Source organism: Furipterus horrens, unplaced genomic scaffold (assembly GCF_987537825.1).
Source record: "Furipterus horrens unplaced genomic scaffold, mFurHor1.1.pri manual_scaffold_11, whole genome shotgun sequence".
NCBI classification, from domain to species: Eukaryota; Metazoa; Chordata; class Mammalia; order Chiroptera; family Furipteridae; genus Furipterus; species Furipterus horrens.
The window spans coordinates 91,748,353-91,766,358 of NW_028327181.1; the positions used below are offsets into that span (position 1 = coordinate 91,748,353).

General features: G+C 39.7%; 1 protein-coding gene across 1 annotated transcript in view; it reads left to right on the plus strand.

Annotated features, from left to right (window-relative positions):
• Positions 1-18,006, plus strand: part of CEP112 (centrosomal protein 112) — a 307,227-nt gene that overhangs the window by 39,781 nt on the left and 249,440 nt on the right. The window contains 4 exon segments of the mRNA XM_090290788.1: positions 5,263-5,349; positions 7,779-7,878; positions 10,667-10,785; positions 15,145-15,288. Of these exon segments, the coding sequence (XP_090146914.1) occupies positions 5,263-5,349; positions 7,779-7,878; positions 10,667-10,785; positions 15,145-15,288 (450 nt within the window).

Here is an 18,006-nt window from a genome sequence, read left to right on the forward strand (position 1 = left end):
CCAGGGAAGAAACTGCCAATTTTACTTCAGGACGTCCTTGATGCAGTAAGTAGTAAAATTATTAATTAAATATTGCACCTCAAGTATGCATCTATTTGATATCTGAGTGATGAACGGGAACTATGCGTAAAGAGCGTACGCTGCCTCTCCAAGTGCGCTGGCTGCCAGAGCAAGAACACTCGTGTGATTCATTCCGTTATGAGCAGCAATAGCTGTGGATCAGCATGTTCATTTGAAAGAATGACTGAATCACAAACTAGGGTTATTCAGACTTGGACATTTGGCAGACATTGTCTTAAAAAATGAACAAAATGCCAAACAACTGATAATGTTTGTTGCTAATGATAAAATTTGACCTTTTAATTCAACTTGGAACTTGGAAACCTTGTATCGGCCACTGTGAGCCTGAGAGCTTTCTAATACTGACTTGTCTGGTGGGATTGGTGGTGATATTAACCATTGTGAAGTCTCTGGATTGTACAATGAAATTTTCAATGTTTGACAATCCACATGACTCATTGAACTGATATTTTACAAATGAGTAATATATGGTGGTATAAAGTCACACATATGTAAAAGATCCATTCCAAGTTCAAGATGGGCCAGCAGAACTTACTGTGACAAAGCATGAGAAGTTTCAGGTTCCACAGTACAAGCAACTTTGAAAACCTAGCACCTGTGAGCATTGGCTTATGTAAGCAGGATATCTACTTATTCGAAAAGGGCACTAAAATACTCCTTTCCTTTACAACTGCATAGTTAAGTAAGGAAACATTTAAGGAAGAGCTAATTCCAATATTACACAGATTCTTTGCGATAGTAGAGAAGGGAATGCTTCCTGACTCATTTTATAAGGGAGACCCTGACACCAAAACCAAAAGGACATTATAAGAAATAAATCCAGGTAAAAATAAAAAATTAATAACAAAGCTTATTATCAATACATTGAGAAAAGATTTATTCAGTAAGTGATGCTGCTATAACCTTTCATTTACCTGGAGAAAATAAAACTGGGTCTTCATCCTATAAAAACCAAACACACATGGATTCTGGATGTACTAAAAACTTAACCTACAATGCCCAATGAAAAAGTTTCAAAGCAACACAACAATCTTGCCAAAAAAAATCTAGTAATTAGAAGACCTTTCTAACCCTCAAACCTTTCCAAATGCAGAAACTATAAAGAAAATGATAGAAATATTTAACCGAGTGCAATAAAAGGTTTTGTATGGTAAAATATATAATAAACAAAATCAATAGAAATATAATAGATTAAGGGGAACTATTTGGCACAGACTGTGTATTAATGTGTACAGCATACTAGGAGCTCTTATTGATTGGCAGACAAAACACTGATCAGATTGTGAAAGGGCATTTCATACACACACACACACACACACACACACACACACACACACACAAACATATTCGTGTGGCCCAAAGACACCTGAGAAGGAGCTAAGACACAGGAGTGTCCAGGGAAATGCAAATGAGAGCAGTGATGAGATTCCTACTCTTCTGGTAGAAATGTGAATCTCCCTCTAATCGGTACCTGCCATTGACGCATCTGCGTGTCTTCTGAGAACCCATCCTGTAGAAATCAAAGCCTAGTGTGTAGAATGTATGTATGACAATATTTTTTGTGGCTTTATTTGTAGTGGAAAAGCACTGAAAAGAAATATTCATTAAGGGGAATTTGGTTTCTCCTCATTAAGAAATAAATTATAGCAATTGCAAAGAATGAATAAAGCCATAGCAGGTAGTTTTGGAGAGACTCCCATGAGGTAGTGTTTAGAGAGAAAAGCAAGATGCTGAAAATACTTTTTGCATGTGAAACATTTATAATAAACAAATTATGAATTGCTAGGGGGGATAGTGGTCTGAAGAAGAGAACTTGTTTAGCTCTCATATAACTATCCAGGGTGTGTAGGGAATGATCTGCTCGGTGATGTCGTCAGGAACTCGGGCTAGTGCGGAAGTTTTACCGTCCTCAGCATATGGCTGCCGTCTCTGGGTCTGAGGAGCCGCTTGCTTTTCGGTACTTTATGTTTGAGCACCATCCTTCAGAAGGAAAGACAGCACGGAGAGGAAGCCATTGTATTTTTAAAAATGTCCAGTCATCCTTGCCTGAATCATTTCTATCCTGTCGTCCCCCTTGACCATATCTAGTCGTATGGTCATGTGATACAGCCTCATGTGATACAGCCGTGTGCCCTGCCCATATTTGGCGGTGGTCATTGGGTCCCCAAGAAAGAAGAGGGAAATAGATATCTGGGGACACCAGCAGTGTGTCACAAAACCCCTCTGTCCTGCTATGTGCATTGTTGCTCACGTCGGTGTATGATTCTGGGAGCATGGCAGAGGGCATAAAAAGATACTAACTGTGTGGTTATGATGGACTCCACCGTGCAGGTGTCGATGTGGGCAGAAATGGGGAAGACAGGGAGAGAGTTAAATGAGAAAGGGAACGAACACCAACGCGTTCAGAGAAGTTAAACAGAATCAATAAAAATTCTACATCATCTAATTCTGTTTATGTTTCGTGTAAATTGTATATGATATGACAAAATTTAAAAATCAGAAAAACGATACCAGCATGCACCGTGTATGGTAAATATCTCTTCTGTCCTTAATGTGATGAATCCTAGGAGATGAGCAATTATTGTTTAGGAAAATTCCAAACATCCCTGAGCCCCAGGGATCAGGTGAGAGACAGATGCCTGTTTTTTTCTGCTGTGCTTGTAAATAAACACGGTGAATAACAATTTGCAGTATGAAATATTACAGATTAACTTTTGGAGACGAGGATACACTGGAGGTATTAATCAGGAAGAATCGTAATTATTAACATATAGTAATTTCCTCTGACTAGTAACTAAGAGAATTCTCTAAAAGGATGATTGTAACAAGTAGGTATCTGAGTAAGTAAAGGGATTATTATTCTATGAATCACTCCTTCACTTCGCTCTGGCGACTGTTGTGATGAAGAGGGCAGGTGTGACTAAGCAAATGCGTCGTTCAGCTGTGCTGCTGAGAACGCTTTGGAAACCTCTGGGCAGTGCAGCTGGCTGGCTGGCAACACTCACGGTTTTGATCTTACGATTTATTTTTTTAAATCCAATTTTATTATTTTTAAATTTAATCTTTATTTTATTTTATTTTTTACATTACCTTTTAGTCCCCGTATACGCCTGCGCCGCCCACCGCGCCCCGCCCCCTGCCATCACCACACTGTTGGTCATGCCCATGAGTCCTTTTTCCTTTGGGTGGAGGCACTGATCTTACAATTTAACTGCTCCGTGGTTATAGTAAGTAAAGGAAAACAAACTAATTCAGTAAACTTACAGTGGCTACATTTTATACCTTGTCAAAAACTTAGTTTGTAGGTATTCTCTACATCAAAATAACTGTTGCTCTTTTTTCGTACATTTTATTTCTTTTGATATGATTGAGGTAGTTGCTCGATATTAAAGCTTTGTAATAAGATTAAAAGAAGTTTTTCTGCATGTTTTTAAATGTAGGTCATGCCCATCTCAATAACTTTAGCACATTTTTCCCTTACAAACTCATTAATGGTTATTATGCTATATTTTGTTTTCTGCTGATTCAATATCAAGTGTTAAACACAATGTACTCAGGCTTTCTCTTGGTGGCCGGTCCTTTAGAGCCTGGGTTTGTTCCCCCAAGTAGCTAACTTGCTGTCTTCATTCACACTCCTGAGAGAGAGATTCTGAATGATTGTTCTTTGGCTAACAGTGACTTAAGTGTTGTATCAAGCGTTTATTCCTAATCTGGTCGGCCAGGATTGAGGTGGGGCAACACAGATAAAGCACTCAGGGACGTGGACAGCAATGTGGTGATTGTGGAGGAGGGGGTGAAAGGGGGTTAAAAAAATCAAATGAAAAGAAAAAATAGCAAGTGTAAAAAATGGAGAAATTCTCTAACCAATGTTGTCCACAAATAGTATGGACCGATTTAAAAATTCATTTGTATAATACTGGTACTGTAAAATTACAAAGTACATTTACTAAGACTATGGTAAGCAGCAACCCCAGGGGAGAAAAATCATAAATCTGTGTTATGTTAATGTTCATGTGTAAAATTTAAAAACTTCATTTTGGTATGTTCATTTGGTCATGCATATTTACCTTAAGTTCAAATTCACTCTTTATTTGAAACAGCAATGAAAAAATATGAAGTATATTTTTAAAATATTCAAGAAAATGTTTTGATAGTATATTTCTAATATTTTAAAATAAAATTTTTCTGAAGGCTGTAGAGGGACATATTTTTGTATACCTACTTTGTGCCAAATCTTACATTAGGTATAGTTACTTAAATGGTACCATTAAATATGTTTCATAATTCATAAGGATAATGACCCTTTTTGCAGAAGAGAAAATAGAATCTCAAAATGATGACTTGCCAAAATCACAGCAGTTAATACACAGTGGGATTAGAATTGGAGTTAGAAGTGAGGTCTGTCAGATTCCAACGTCTGTATTCTTTTAAGTAGTAAGGACTCAGGTGGTCAAATACTTTACATCTGAGATAACCAATTTCATGTTTTTCTTAAAACCTGTGACTACTATTCCTTTAATTCCAAGATACACTTATTATTATCAACAACTATTGGCAATATTTTTGCTGACTTTTCTCCAAACATTGGTGCATCAGGCACTGGTTTGAGGAGGAAGCAGTTAATGAGTACTCGAGAGGGGATCAGGTCACTCCCTGGAGGGAGTGGGGTCTATGATTCCAGGCGAGAGATGTGTGTTTATCAGTAATATGCCATATTTATTACATTCACTTTCAAACTATCACATAGTAAAAATAATTTTTAAAGGAGCACATAGATCTAAGAAAAGCAAAAAAGTAAAAAGGTTGAAGAGACTTCTTCAAATAGAAAATAATAAATGCCAAAATACTGAAGGGATTTAGCAAAATAACACTTTAAAGTGACTTTTTGGGGGGGTGGGGTGAAGAAAATTGATGAATCCATATTTAGTAGTGTCAGTTTTACCTATCAAGTGAAATTTATTTGCAAGATTTTAAATTAGCTTAGAAGAAATCAAGGAATGTAACCAACATATTGTGTGTGTGTGTGTGTGTGTGTGTGTGTGTGTATGATTTCTAGACATTTGGCTATAGAGTAAAAGTGGAAAATGATATTCTCTTTCATATAGGAGTTATTTTCATTTGATTGTGTATTTTTTCCAAAGGGAAAAATATATTAACACCTTTAAAATATTTTCCTTAAAGTTGGACATGAAAACCAAAATGCTAGAAGCTAAATGTCATGAAGAGAAGCTTAAACTTCAGCAGAAGCATGATGCCGATGTTCAGAAGGTAGGGTTTATACCACTTAATCTTTTATTAATAGTGAATGTTTGAAATACTCAAGGTCTTGTGATCACTTATGTGTCCAATCACGCACCCACCTGCCCATCTTTCCACTTGTCGGTCTGTCCACCCATCCATCTGTCCGTCCATCTCTCCATTTGTTCGTCCACTTATTTACATACTTCTGATAGTCTGTCATAAATGTAACTTGCTAAATTAATCTTCCAGGAAAAGTTGATCTTTAAGCTTTTTTTGCTAAACGTGTTTATGTAAATTCTTATAATTTACATTACCTTTTAGTTCACCTGTAGACAGTGGAGTTTGTTTTGGCCTAGTATTTTTCCCCATTTTCTGGCAATTAAAATTTGCCTTTTAACTTGAAAAGAACTTGTGGGCTTTGTTCCGTGTGGCACATACTGCATACTTGCGCTGGCAGAGTAGGCTTTTGTGTTCATTATCTCACTGATGCTTCTGCCTCCCAATGTTGCGATCTGTGTTTTTAAATAAAATTAATGTTCCTTCTTACTGGACACAACAAAAACCATCAATGTATGGTTATCCTACTTGGAGTTTGAATTGAAACTATATTTTAGTAATGATATTTTTAAAAACTAGCCATCTATATCTCCAAATAGAAACTTGTCATTTACTGTTTCAGAAAAGTAAGCTCTTGATTCTGCCTCACAAAATAAGTGACGGACGTGGAGGTAGGGAGAGGCCACTGCATCACATGTCTGCGCTTTCGTAAAGGCTAAAATATATGCATGTTAATGTTTAGCCAGGTGAATATTTGGCTCATCATTCAAAGCAACAAGAAGGAAACCATTGATTGAAAATTAGAAAGAAAAATATTTAGTCCTCTTTCTTCTCCCTTCCTCTTTCTCATTCGAAGTTTAAAGACAAATATTACTTTCTGGTCTTACTGGAATTTTTACCTTAGTTTAAATTGGTTAGATAAAACAGTTCTATATCATAAATGTCTTAGAGATTCAGTAATATAATTACTGTTCAAATGAAGTAGAATCGATGTATAAACTAAAGGAATGTGAAATATATTTAGAAAAATTATGGTAATAGAGTTTGAAATAGGCTTCTTGGTGTGTCTGTTACAAAGAGAAACTTTTAATAATAAAACCCTTCCCAATAATTTTTCTTTTTGAATAAATTCTGTGTGAAAAAGGAAAGCAATGTAACTAGCTTGAAATGCCAGGGAAAATATAAATACAACCCTTGACTTTATACCATGTTTGGAAAGTATATTCATTCGATCGTTGCTTGTGTGGCATTTCCTAAATGGTGAGGAACAAAATTCAGAGTGTCTTCTCTGTTCGCCTACACTGTTCCTTTTAGGCTTCTTTATGGACGTTAGGATCGCTAGCTCCTTTCCTTACTTACCGACCATTTGTACAGGTGCGACTGATACAACGAAAGGCGAAGTGAAATGCTGGTAATAAAAGCACTAGGAAAAAGTTGGTTAGACATTGGTGAATACCTTTTTTTTCACTTAGCTGACTTTGGGTGTATAGGAAATGTAGCCCGACCATAAGAAAAGTGGATATTTATACTCCCGCCTCAGTTTGTTTTTGTTTCCCCACTTGGTTAGGACACCTTTTCCTGCTTGCTAACTTTCGTGCATTTTGTTACTTCTTTTCTTTTCTTTTTTGTTTTGTTTTTAGTGTGGATTTTTTAGAAGCACAGGGGCTAGCAGACGTAGGTTTACAGTTCTTCCTTTGGAAGAAGACATGCAGGTTTTGTTATTCCAATAGATATATTCAGTCAAAAGAATGTCACTTTAAACTGTAAGCCTACTTTTGCCCACCCTTGTACATAACAGTCATGATTAAATTTTTATTAAATGATTAATTTTAAAACTTCTGACACAATATAAATTCATGATGTAAAATATTCATGCATTTTTGACACATTCTGAGATGACTTTTCTGATTCACGATAGCAGAACTAGATATAAAAGAAGCTTATTACCTCTCATCTTCCCAAGTATCTGAGAATCCTTGTTATTGTGCATGAAAATGATAAGGCATTAGTGGGACGATTCAGGGACACGCGCGTCTGAAGATGCTCTATTCCAGCTCGGTGGGGAGGTGAATTGTACTATCCCGACGTGTCAAGTTTTGATGGCTTCTCCCTGCTGCTTTATGACAGTTTTATCTCTGAGTTATATGCTAGACAATCACCTAATTTATTATTGATAGTCTTCTTAAAGATGGATACATGAAAATTCAAAGCAGATAGCATATCTCAGTAATCATTTATTCTAACATATTTACTATTTTCTCAATGCCATAAAATATAATTTTTACATCTTTTATGGGATTAGCTGAGCTAGACTTGCAAAAACTACTGTGCTCATTTAAAAAATTACGTGTTCTGCATGTCAAGCAACATAGTGCTAAATATTTTTAATTCATTTGCAGATTTTAGAACGAAAGAATGGTGAAATAGAAGAATTGAAAACTTTATACAAAAAGAAACAAAATGAAATGGAGGAGACTATTAGAAAACTTGAAAAGAAAGGTGATGTATTGCCACATAAATCTTGTAGTAATATTTTTATTTTATTTTAGTGGTTATGTAAAGTGAAATTTGATTTCTGGTCTTTAATAGTATGAGATGGCAATGTTTATGTGAGTTTCCATCAGTGGGTGTATTTATGTGAGCTTTCATATGAATGGGGAAATCCTGTGTGTGTGTACGTGTGTGCGTGTGTGTGTGTTGGCTGTGGTGGTTGGTTTGGCTAAGGAACTGGAAGAGTCTGGCACTGTTAACTTCCTCTTAACTCTCTGCCTCCTTATTGGGCCACCATAGGTCAGTCACAGAATTAGAATTGACTTTCATAAAGAAGTCTTGGGAAATCAGTCCTCTTGGCCTAATAAAATTCATTACATTAAGAATCTACTTTGTGCCTGATAGTATATGCTAGTATTGTGACTGACGGAACAAACATTTAAAAAGTATTCCTCCTTCATACTTTCATTACAAAAGAAAAGAATGTGTGCAATCAAGTGTTAAGTTGACTATGATGATAGGTCAAAACATCTAAATGCAATAGGCAGCCATTAGAAAGAGTGTTGAAAACATTTCTGGAGAAAAGAACTTAAAAAATTCCAAGGTCCTGCAGTAGGAATGGTGGTAATTGGTAAGTGTTGGGAAGGAGGCGGCAAAACCATTTAGTTGAAGAGACAGAGTGAAAAAGATGGGACAGGTGATTTGGCATGACCTTGAATTTCAGATTTACAAGTTTCAAGTTTATCCTGTAGATGCTGGGAAGGCAGAGAAGATTTTTGATAGGTGGGTTTGAGGACCTCAAGTTTCAGCAGGATTAGCCCGCTAACAGTGGGTGTGCCACCACGGTGAGGCCAACTCCCTGTCTGTTCCAATAGTCAGAGGCAGCAAGGAGTGAGAGAGAGAGCATCCCAGTTATTAGAAAGCAGGCCCCAGTCCCAGCCTTGCTCTTCAGTGTCTGCTGTATGGCATCAGGGAGTCCGTGGGCCTGGGCTTACTCATTCATGACGAGTGGTGAGGGTGGAGTAAATAATGCGTGAAGTTCCTTCCAGCTCAGAGGGTTTATGCTCCCGGGCTTCTGTAATTTTGCTTTTAAGGTGAGAAGGGCCCAGAATATCTGAATGATTGGAAGTGGGAGTGCTGAGAATGGAACCGAAGAGAGACTTTGAAGGGTCTGGTGAATGATGAGAATATAGGTGACGAGAAGAGGAAAGGGGAGACGAGGTTTCACTTAGGGGTTTCCGCATGGCACTTCCTGGCTCTGTCACCAGTCACCAAACCTGAGTGTGGTTGAGAGAATGGTAATGCCCTTGAACTTTAGGATGGCAAGATTACATATGTCAGCTACCGAATGGAACAGGTATTTTTAGGTTGATTCCTGGCCTTAAATGTTGGTTAGAAATTTGTTCCGTTTCTTTCTCCAAATATCAATGGTTTCAAAAATATTTCAAATTTATTTCTAGGTTTTTCTTTTTTTCACCCTTATTTAAACCAGGCAATTTAAATATGCCAAAGGTTCAACCTGTGAAATAAAATGTTATATATGCTAAAGGTTAATATTAGGTTAACTTGGACTCTTCTTTCTCTCCTTATTTGTTACTGAGTTGAGATATAAGAGTGAAAGAAATTTCTATGTAAATGTTTATAAAATTTTTGCTATTTTTTGAGGAATAATTGACATACATTATATTGGTTTCAGATGTACAACACGATGATTTGATATTTGTATATATTGTGAAACGATCACCACAATAAATCCCCTTAACATCCGTCACCATACGTAGTTACAGAATTAAATTTTGGTACCTTAAAGTAAGCGAATAAGAACATATTCAGTCAGCTAAGAAAACGTGACATTTAAGCAAACACACAGCTGGGCCTATTTTACCAACCCAATGCCGTGACTGTAGTAAACAAATGCTTGCTTAAGTCACCGACAGTTGACATCGTTTTACAAAGATTTTATTTAAAAGAAATTTTTAAAAGTGATTTACAAGGGAACTATTTTACATCATTTAAAGCCTGCTTTGCTGTAGCAACATAAACCTTGGCAAGGACTGCGAAGTGGCCAGGCACAGCCATGTAGGGAAATGATGGGTTCCTTGACTCCGTGCGCCTCGTTCTGGGCGCTCGCCAGGGCGGCGCGGTTACGCTCTGCAGGCGCAGTGTTGAAATGTCTCTCTCCTCAGGAAATAGGCAGGGAAACCCTTAGAACACGTAAGCGTAAGAAGTGGTGTGACGGAGAACTATAGGAGGTCTCCTGCGCACACAGAGGAGTGTCTTTCTGGCCCTACAAGGTGAGGACTCCGGCTGGGGAAGGTTCCCAAAGACAGGGATTCTCAGGACTACGCACGAGTAGGAGCTTTCCAGCGAGGGAGGGAAGGTCATTCATTCCAGGCAGACAGATGATCGTATGTAGGCAGTAGTGTATGCGGTTTCCGGCTTGTATGTTTTAGGTGAGGGGAATTGTAGAATTTTTTTTAAGTCCGGGAGTAACATGACTGGATTTGCATTGGAGAGGGGCCTTTCTAAAAGCAACGGAGGGTCTATTGGAGGGGAACGATACCGAGGCGGCTGCACACTGTTCAAGCTGTCTAGGGAGTGAGCAATGGTGGCTTCCACCAGGACGGTGGCGGCAGAGATGGAGAAAAAGAGACGAGGGAATAAGGTATTTTATAAGTGAATTGAGAAAACTTGGTGAAAAATAGAATTATTTTAGTGATATGCTGTATGTTTTCTCATCAAACTCTTCTATGGTAGCTAGAATTGGCTTAACTATGTTTTTTATCATTTTTGACAGTTCAGACCCTTATACGTGACTGTCAAGTTATCAGAGAGACTAAAGAAAATCAGATTGCAGAGCTAAAAAAGATATGTGAGCAAAGTACCGAGTTTCTGAATAATGATTGGGAAAAAAAGGTAAGCTACATAAAAAAGGTATTGAAAATATAAAGGTTTGTGCTTCAGAGTAACATTTAATTATAAAAATAATGGATATTCATAGAATATATAGAAAAATATGAACAGAGAAAATAAAGAAACTTACAATTTTAGACTACCTAGAAGTAGCTACTATTTATATTTTGGTATGTTTTATTCTAGAAGTCTAATGGTTTATAAAATAGTTTTCATTTAGAAAACTGACTTTTGACTAATCCTTGAATTTAATTAATATTCTGAATATTTTTGTCACAGCCAATGGATTTTAAGCAAAATTAGTAGAAAAGAGCAGTAGGATAATTTTTGGAAATTGAACTTCTAAAATTTTGGATTTAGGCCATTGAATCATTTCATTCCTGAAATTTCAGATAACATAATAGTTATGGTATAAACTTGTTTTTGATGTAAACAGAATCATTAGTGCTTGGGTTCTTCTTGAAAGAGCATTTAATTTAATTAAGAAAAATATTTTCATTTAATTTAGCAGTGCCAAGAGTAGTATAATAAAAATATTCATTATGAACGTGTCTTATCTAGCCATGTAGTACTTTCACTTAGGGGCCCTTCACTAGTAGTTCAGATTAAAACACATACTTAAAAGGAATTAAATATGTTTCTTCTCTTGTGGTATTCTATTGTAAAGTTCTTCAGTGAACTCATACCGATATCCTGTCAGTTAGTCTGGGTTCAAACTATTTTACTGAAAGTGACAAGTCCTCCCCAGGCAGACTGGTCGGTCTGACACGTGTCCTGGTGATGGCAGCTTCGGGGCCAGCCTGTTAAGATGGGCAGAGTTAGCTGTCCTCCAGCTTTGGTTTGCTAATTTCTCACATTTTGTTTTATATTTTCTGTAAGTTTGGCATATGTTTGTGCTCACTGCAGGTGTTTTGTGCACACAGCGGCCCCATTCTCTGGTGCCTTAACTCCCCAGTGTAAGTTGTCAGGTGTTTGAAGAGAAACATCTTCTGCCTTCTACTCTATACAAGGGTACATCATTTTGTCCTTTCAGCTAAATTAGTAACTTTTTCTTACACAAAAATTAGTAGATGTGAGAACAGCACATGCGTGTGTGCAGGTCTTTTTTTGTGACGTACAGAGATGGGCAGAGATGAAAACCTGGGGCAAGCAGGATCGTTACCAAAAATTAATAAGCAGATGATAGATGTACCTTGTGATTTATGCAGTCATTCATTCAAAAATTATTCAGTGTTCGCACGGACACGGTGATGTGATAGATGTGTGTATATATTCCCTAACAGAATATATGTGTGTATATATTCCCTTACGTCTCTCACTTTAAATCCCAGTTACCCAACTACCTATTTAAGATCTGTCCTTGATATAAACTCCGGCATTCTCCCAAACTCCACCTTTTCCCTTTGATGCTAAAACAGTCTCCTCCCAGGGTTTCCCCTATCTCCCTCTTCCCTCTGGTATCTCTCTCTGCCCAGCCGCTCGCTCCTCTCGTATCTCGTCACCTGCCAAGTTCTGTTCCCTCCGCTTGTTCTGAATTTTATTCACCGTTCTCCCTCCCTAATTCCCCCTCCCTCGCCTGCTGCCTAGAGCTGCAGTCACTGGGCTCTGTGCGCCCACGCCCTCAGTCCGCGCCCCACGGTACGACCGTGTTGATGGTCTTTCTAAAACCCAAGTGTGGTCTGACTCACCGCCATGTTCAAGTCACTGCAGGCGTCCCACGGGCCCTCAGGTTTTCCGAGGTTCTTCACGATCGAGACTGGCGCTCTCCAAGCCCCGCCTTCTGTCACAGCACCCCCCCCCCCTCGGGGGTTGGTACCAGCTGTACAAAACTCTCCCCAGGGAGCTCCCAGCGCAGTGCTCCTCTTAATCTGTGGGCGTTTTTAAAAAATCGAGTTGTGATTCAGGTACCATACAAGTCACCCTCTTAAAATGTCCAATTCAGTTGTTTTTAGAATATTCACAAAATTGTGCCATCATCACCCCTGTATTGTGCCCCCCCATCCTGAGGCTGTCCAGAGCCCACCAACAGACACCTCAGCAGAACACAAGCGCTCTATCACCCAGGAAATTCCAAGGGACCGAGGAGCTGTGTGTCAGGAACCCAGGCCAAAGACCAAATATTAGAATAAAAGATGCCCCGAGTGCGCTTAGCACTTAGAAGATTCTGAGGGTTTGGGGAGCACTGTACCAGGAACCTGGGGCGGAGAACAGTATCTGTATCTGTGCTGTTATTTCACAAGTATATATACCTGGTGGAATTTCTGGGTTGTGTGGTTAATTCGATAGTTAACATTTCGAGGAAATGCCAGACTGTTCCCCAGAGTGGCTGCGCCGTTGTCCCGTGGGCCTTTATAATACTCGTCCTTGTCTGTGGACAGACTCCTAGTTCCCCTGGGCTCCTCTGGCATGAGGCAACTACATGGTCAAACATCCAGGCCAAGGACCCATGTGTAGGGTGCTGGGAAGGCCTTCCCTTGCCAGACCCTGGCTAAAATGCATCCTTGGGAATTTATAAATCCCCTTCTTATCGGGGCCATGATGGCATCCCTGTGGTTTAATAAACCCTGGCAAGATTTGTATTTGAGAGCAGGCGTAATGTTTGCTGCTGTAACAGTTTATCGCTCAGGGGGACGCTTGCCCTTTAAAGCCTCCCAGACCACGGGACCTGGACTCCAGTCCATTGCTGGGTTTGGGGAAGCTCTCAGTGCTGCACGGTGCCTAGTACACTGCAGAGATTAATAAAGTTTGCTGGATGAGTAAGTATGGTCATCTCCAGTCAGAGTATTAGACCAGCTGCACCTGTGTGATCCTTAAACAACTCAGCTAAGTTATCGCACACTTGTTTTTGACAGTGTTATTTTTACTCTTCTGGTCTCAACTGTAAACTCCCTGGATTAATTTTAAAGACTTAGAGACATCCCTCCGACTTCTACGGGCACATTCCCTTTATAAAGCCATTGTGGGCTACTCCTGGGAAACCACTATGTTTTAATGGGCCACCAAGTACAGATTTTTGACAGTCGGTAGGCCTGTGTCCTCAGACCTTTGAGAAACCATGAACATGAAGAAACCGCTGCAACCTAAATGTAAGCACAGCATTCTATTGTCAGTGACTTACGGGGAGGCCTTTATCAGAGTTTCTGTGCCTGTCGGTCGACAGCTACGAGGCGGTGCTGAAATTTAGGTACCGCGGGCTTGCCTACATTCACGTGCCAACTCAGTGGCTGACTTTTGAATGCTAGATAACACCAGTTTAAAACATATACTTTGGCACAGATACGAATACAACATAGCAAGGGTTTGAGGGGACCACTTGTAAATAGCCAAAACCGCGTATGTTAAATGTGAGAAACCTGAGGGTCTCCTGTACGGCTATGACTGAGCCATCTCATTTTCGTGTTCAGCTAGAAACTAGAAGAAAAGTTCGTGGGCTCCTTACCCATAATTAGCATCAGTATTGCCTGTATCCTGCCTTGGTCTTCACCACCTCTCGGGGTTTCTTCAGTATCTTCCTAGTCAAATAGGAACCTATATGCCCGTGTCATGTCCTTGTTCTCCAGTGGGAAACCAGATCTATCCTTTAGACTGTCGGAGCCCTGCCGTCCCCACCTATTGAGGGAGCCTGGGGTTGGATGCAGAGGGAGGAGTTAGACTCAGACAAGTGAAGGGGGCCCCGCAGGCTGCGAGCTCGGATTTTCCATCCCCTTTGGAAGCGGTCCATTGAACCGTGTTTTCTTTACTTCAGTTGCATCGCTTTTTCGATATTGAGAGTGTGATCTTTCGGAAGAAAGACCTGTGTACGTGCGGACATACAGTATACAGTTCTTAAAGAATTCTCTATTTGATTTATAGTGCCATCTTTGTGTCCACGTCTGTATAGATTATGGAATGGATAAGAATAGTTTCTTGTTGGAGGAAGGGTGAAGGAGAGAGAATCTTTAACATGACTCTTGTGCCAGATTCCATGCAAGTAATATGAAAATAGAGACAGCGAGATAATATTCTGAATAACAGTATTACAAAGATTGCTATGTGATTTTAGGCCTATGCTAGTGTTGGTTAGCTGAGACATTGTATTATCTCCCTGCTTTATTTACTGTTGCTACCCGAGGTGGATAATTCCCTTTAATATTTGTTGATCCATTAAAATTTCCAATTCAGGAAAATAAAGGAAAAAAATAATTTCTAAATCATGTTTTTTATATGACATCTTTACTTGGAATGTTTATGAGTTTTATATCTTCTACTGTTTGGCATGCCATGTAAATAAATACAGAAATATAGGAAAACATTTTTTTCTGAATTGCAAAATAGTCTATTTTATAAGTGATGAAAGAGTCCATTTTTCATTTCACTGTGTAGCTCCACAGTGCTGTAGCAGAAATGGAAAAGGAAAAGTTTGATCTTCAGAAACAACACACCGAAAATATTCAAGAATTGCTGGAGGACACAAACGCACGTCTGAATAAAATGGAGGGTGAATACCGGGCCCAGACCCAGTCCACAGTAAGGCTTTCTCCTCTTTTCTTACCGTGTTTAGAAACCGTCCTCTTACTCGCCACATCCCCCTGCTTTTCTGGTGTGTGTGGTGAATAAGTAAGTGTGCTGTAGGGTTAGAAGAAATCGCTTTACCTTCCCACTTGACACAGATTCAGGTGTGACAGTGGACAGTCTCCTGAAGTAGCTGTGGGATTTCGCTCTGGATTGTTTGATCCCCCCTTTTTGTAACCCCCAGAAACCTTTACAAATACAGTATTCCCTCACTTATCGCGGGTATTACGTTCTAGACCCCCCCCCCCCCCGCCCCGCGATAGGTGAAAATCCGCGAAGTAGGAACCTTACATTTATTTTAGTATTTATATATATTTCAAGGCTTTATAAACCCTTCCCACACACTTACAAACCGTTCCCAGTCCCTTATTAGCCTTTCCCACTCCCTTATTAACCTTTTCCACACTTTTATAAACACTACTTATGTTCTTAAACATATCCTACACTCTTAAACCTACATAACTTTAACAACATACGTATACGGTACCGCAAAATCCCACGATTTAGTGAAAAGTCCTCAATAAATAATTAAATATAATATTTAAAAAAACCCCGCGATACAGTGATAAGTGAACTGCGATATAGAGAGGGACTCCTGTATACCTTCTTGTCTTCTCACTGACCTTCAGTCTAGAGAGAATTTTTTTCTTCCTTTCTGTTTTCCTGTTTCATTCTCTGTGACTGAAGAGTTGATTGTTTTACTGAAAGTATTTAATGCCACTGTGAAGGAAATCAAATGAAGAGATAGGAGTGACTGCGTTAAGACAGATTTTCTGAGTAGATTCACCTTTACTGAGGGAGTAGACACAGTTATCTCATGAGTAAACCCCCAAAGTCCCCTTCCTCTGAGGATGCAGAAGGTCCCCATAGCACATGGCAGAGAGAGCAGGAGTGATGGAGGGTCCCCTCACAGAGCACCTGGTGGCGGCGGGTAGGTCTGAAGGAGGGAATGTCATCAGCCTTTTAGAAGCCCAGCTGACGTCCTAAAGCACGTGAGCCTGGACAGGTAGGCTAATGGCACGTGGACCAGGGCTCCTCATGTCCAAGGCAAGTGCACATCATCAGTCTTGTTCCTGATAATGACATGACCTCATGGGATGGTAGAGCCCTGTATTCTGGGCATGAACCCAGCCCAGCCTGGCCGGTCCACCTCTGTCCGCGAGTTTGAGCCTGCGGGATCTGAACAAGAGTCAGTTACCCAGGCATATCTCAGAAAAAGTGAGCAAGTGGAGAGCAGGAGCAACAGTGGTGTGTACCTTGGGTTCTGTGTGGAGAATACACTGTAGGGACCAAGAGCGGGGACCGCGAGACCAGTTAGCAGGTTCTCTTGGCCACGGGGGCAGGAGGGGCTGCGACTTGGGCCTGGGTTCAGTCTAGAGGCGAGAACTGGTGAGTGATGCAGGTCAGCGAGATGGGGAAGGCTGAAGGTAGATCAGGGTGGGTGGGGACAAAATATCAAGGGTCTATTTTCTGGATAATCGGCATAACGATAATATTCAAAGTCATGAACAGAAACCGAATTTATACCCGAAATACATTTTTGTCATCTCAACATCCTAAATTTTTACACATGCGAATTAAATATATTAAGTAATTTTAAAGTTGAAATTTGTGAAACATATTGGCTGCCTAAAATGCTCCCTGCATTGTTCTGTACTATTAATGAAATAATATTAAGAGAGCAGCCTCTTTCACAGCAGAATTTCTAATTTTTATGAGTTTGGGTTGTAAAGCAAAGTGATACTTTGGAGCCAAGAGGTCACTGTCAAAAACACTGCATTGTATTTTTAATGAAAGTTGACTTCCAAAATCAGCATTCAGACCTTGTCATTAGATAATAGTAAAAATAGGAAGGGACAGAGTCTGTCAGCAGGACTGAATTTAAGAATCATCAAAACTCGACAGATCTTGCCGAGCAGCTCCTGGTTTAATAATTAAACAAGGTAGAGTTCAAGGCACGGCTGCAGATGAAAGACAGACGTCGCCGAGAATCAGTTCCCCGGCGCTGCTGCGCGCCCGGGCTTTTTCCCTCTGCTGCCAAGCCTTGTCCCAGCGTGCTTGTCGCGAGCAGACACTGGTACACAGGGGTAGGCACGTGCCTTTTGGTACTGGCAGGGGCTCTCTTGTGTGAAGCTCTTAGTTAAGCATGTAAACACTGGCTTTAAAAACTAATATTAGAACTTACAAATATGAAAATTACAGCAAAATCACTAGATGCTTGGGGAGGTGAAGGCTGTAAAATATAGGGCTTCGACGCACTGAAAGTCTGTGGTGGCTTTAGTGAGACGTTTGACTTTCTTAGTAGACTTCTTGATCCTTTTCTGTATCATGGGTCCTGGTAATTTTGTGAAGTCTGTTCTGTGCTTGTTAGAATTATTTACTTATTTACTTACTTACTTACTTATTTGAGAGATGGAGAGAGAGAGAGATCAATTTGTTGTTCCACTTATTCGTGCATTCACTGGTTACTTCTTGTATGTGCCCTGACCGAGGATTGAACCTGCAACCTTGGTGTATCGGGTTGACACTCTAAACAACTGAGCTACCTGGCCAGGGCCTGTTGGATTGGTCTCCTGTTTTTCTCATGACTTGATAGGCTGAGGCAGTAAGATCACAATGGTAAACTGCTAATCTCATAACATCTTATCAAGAGTATTAACTATTAATGATTTA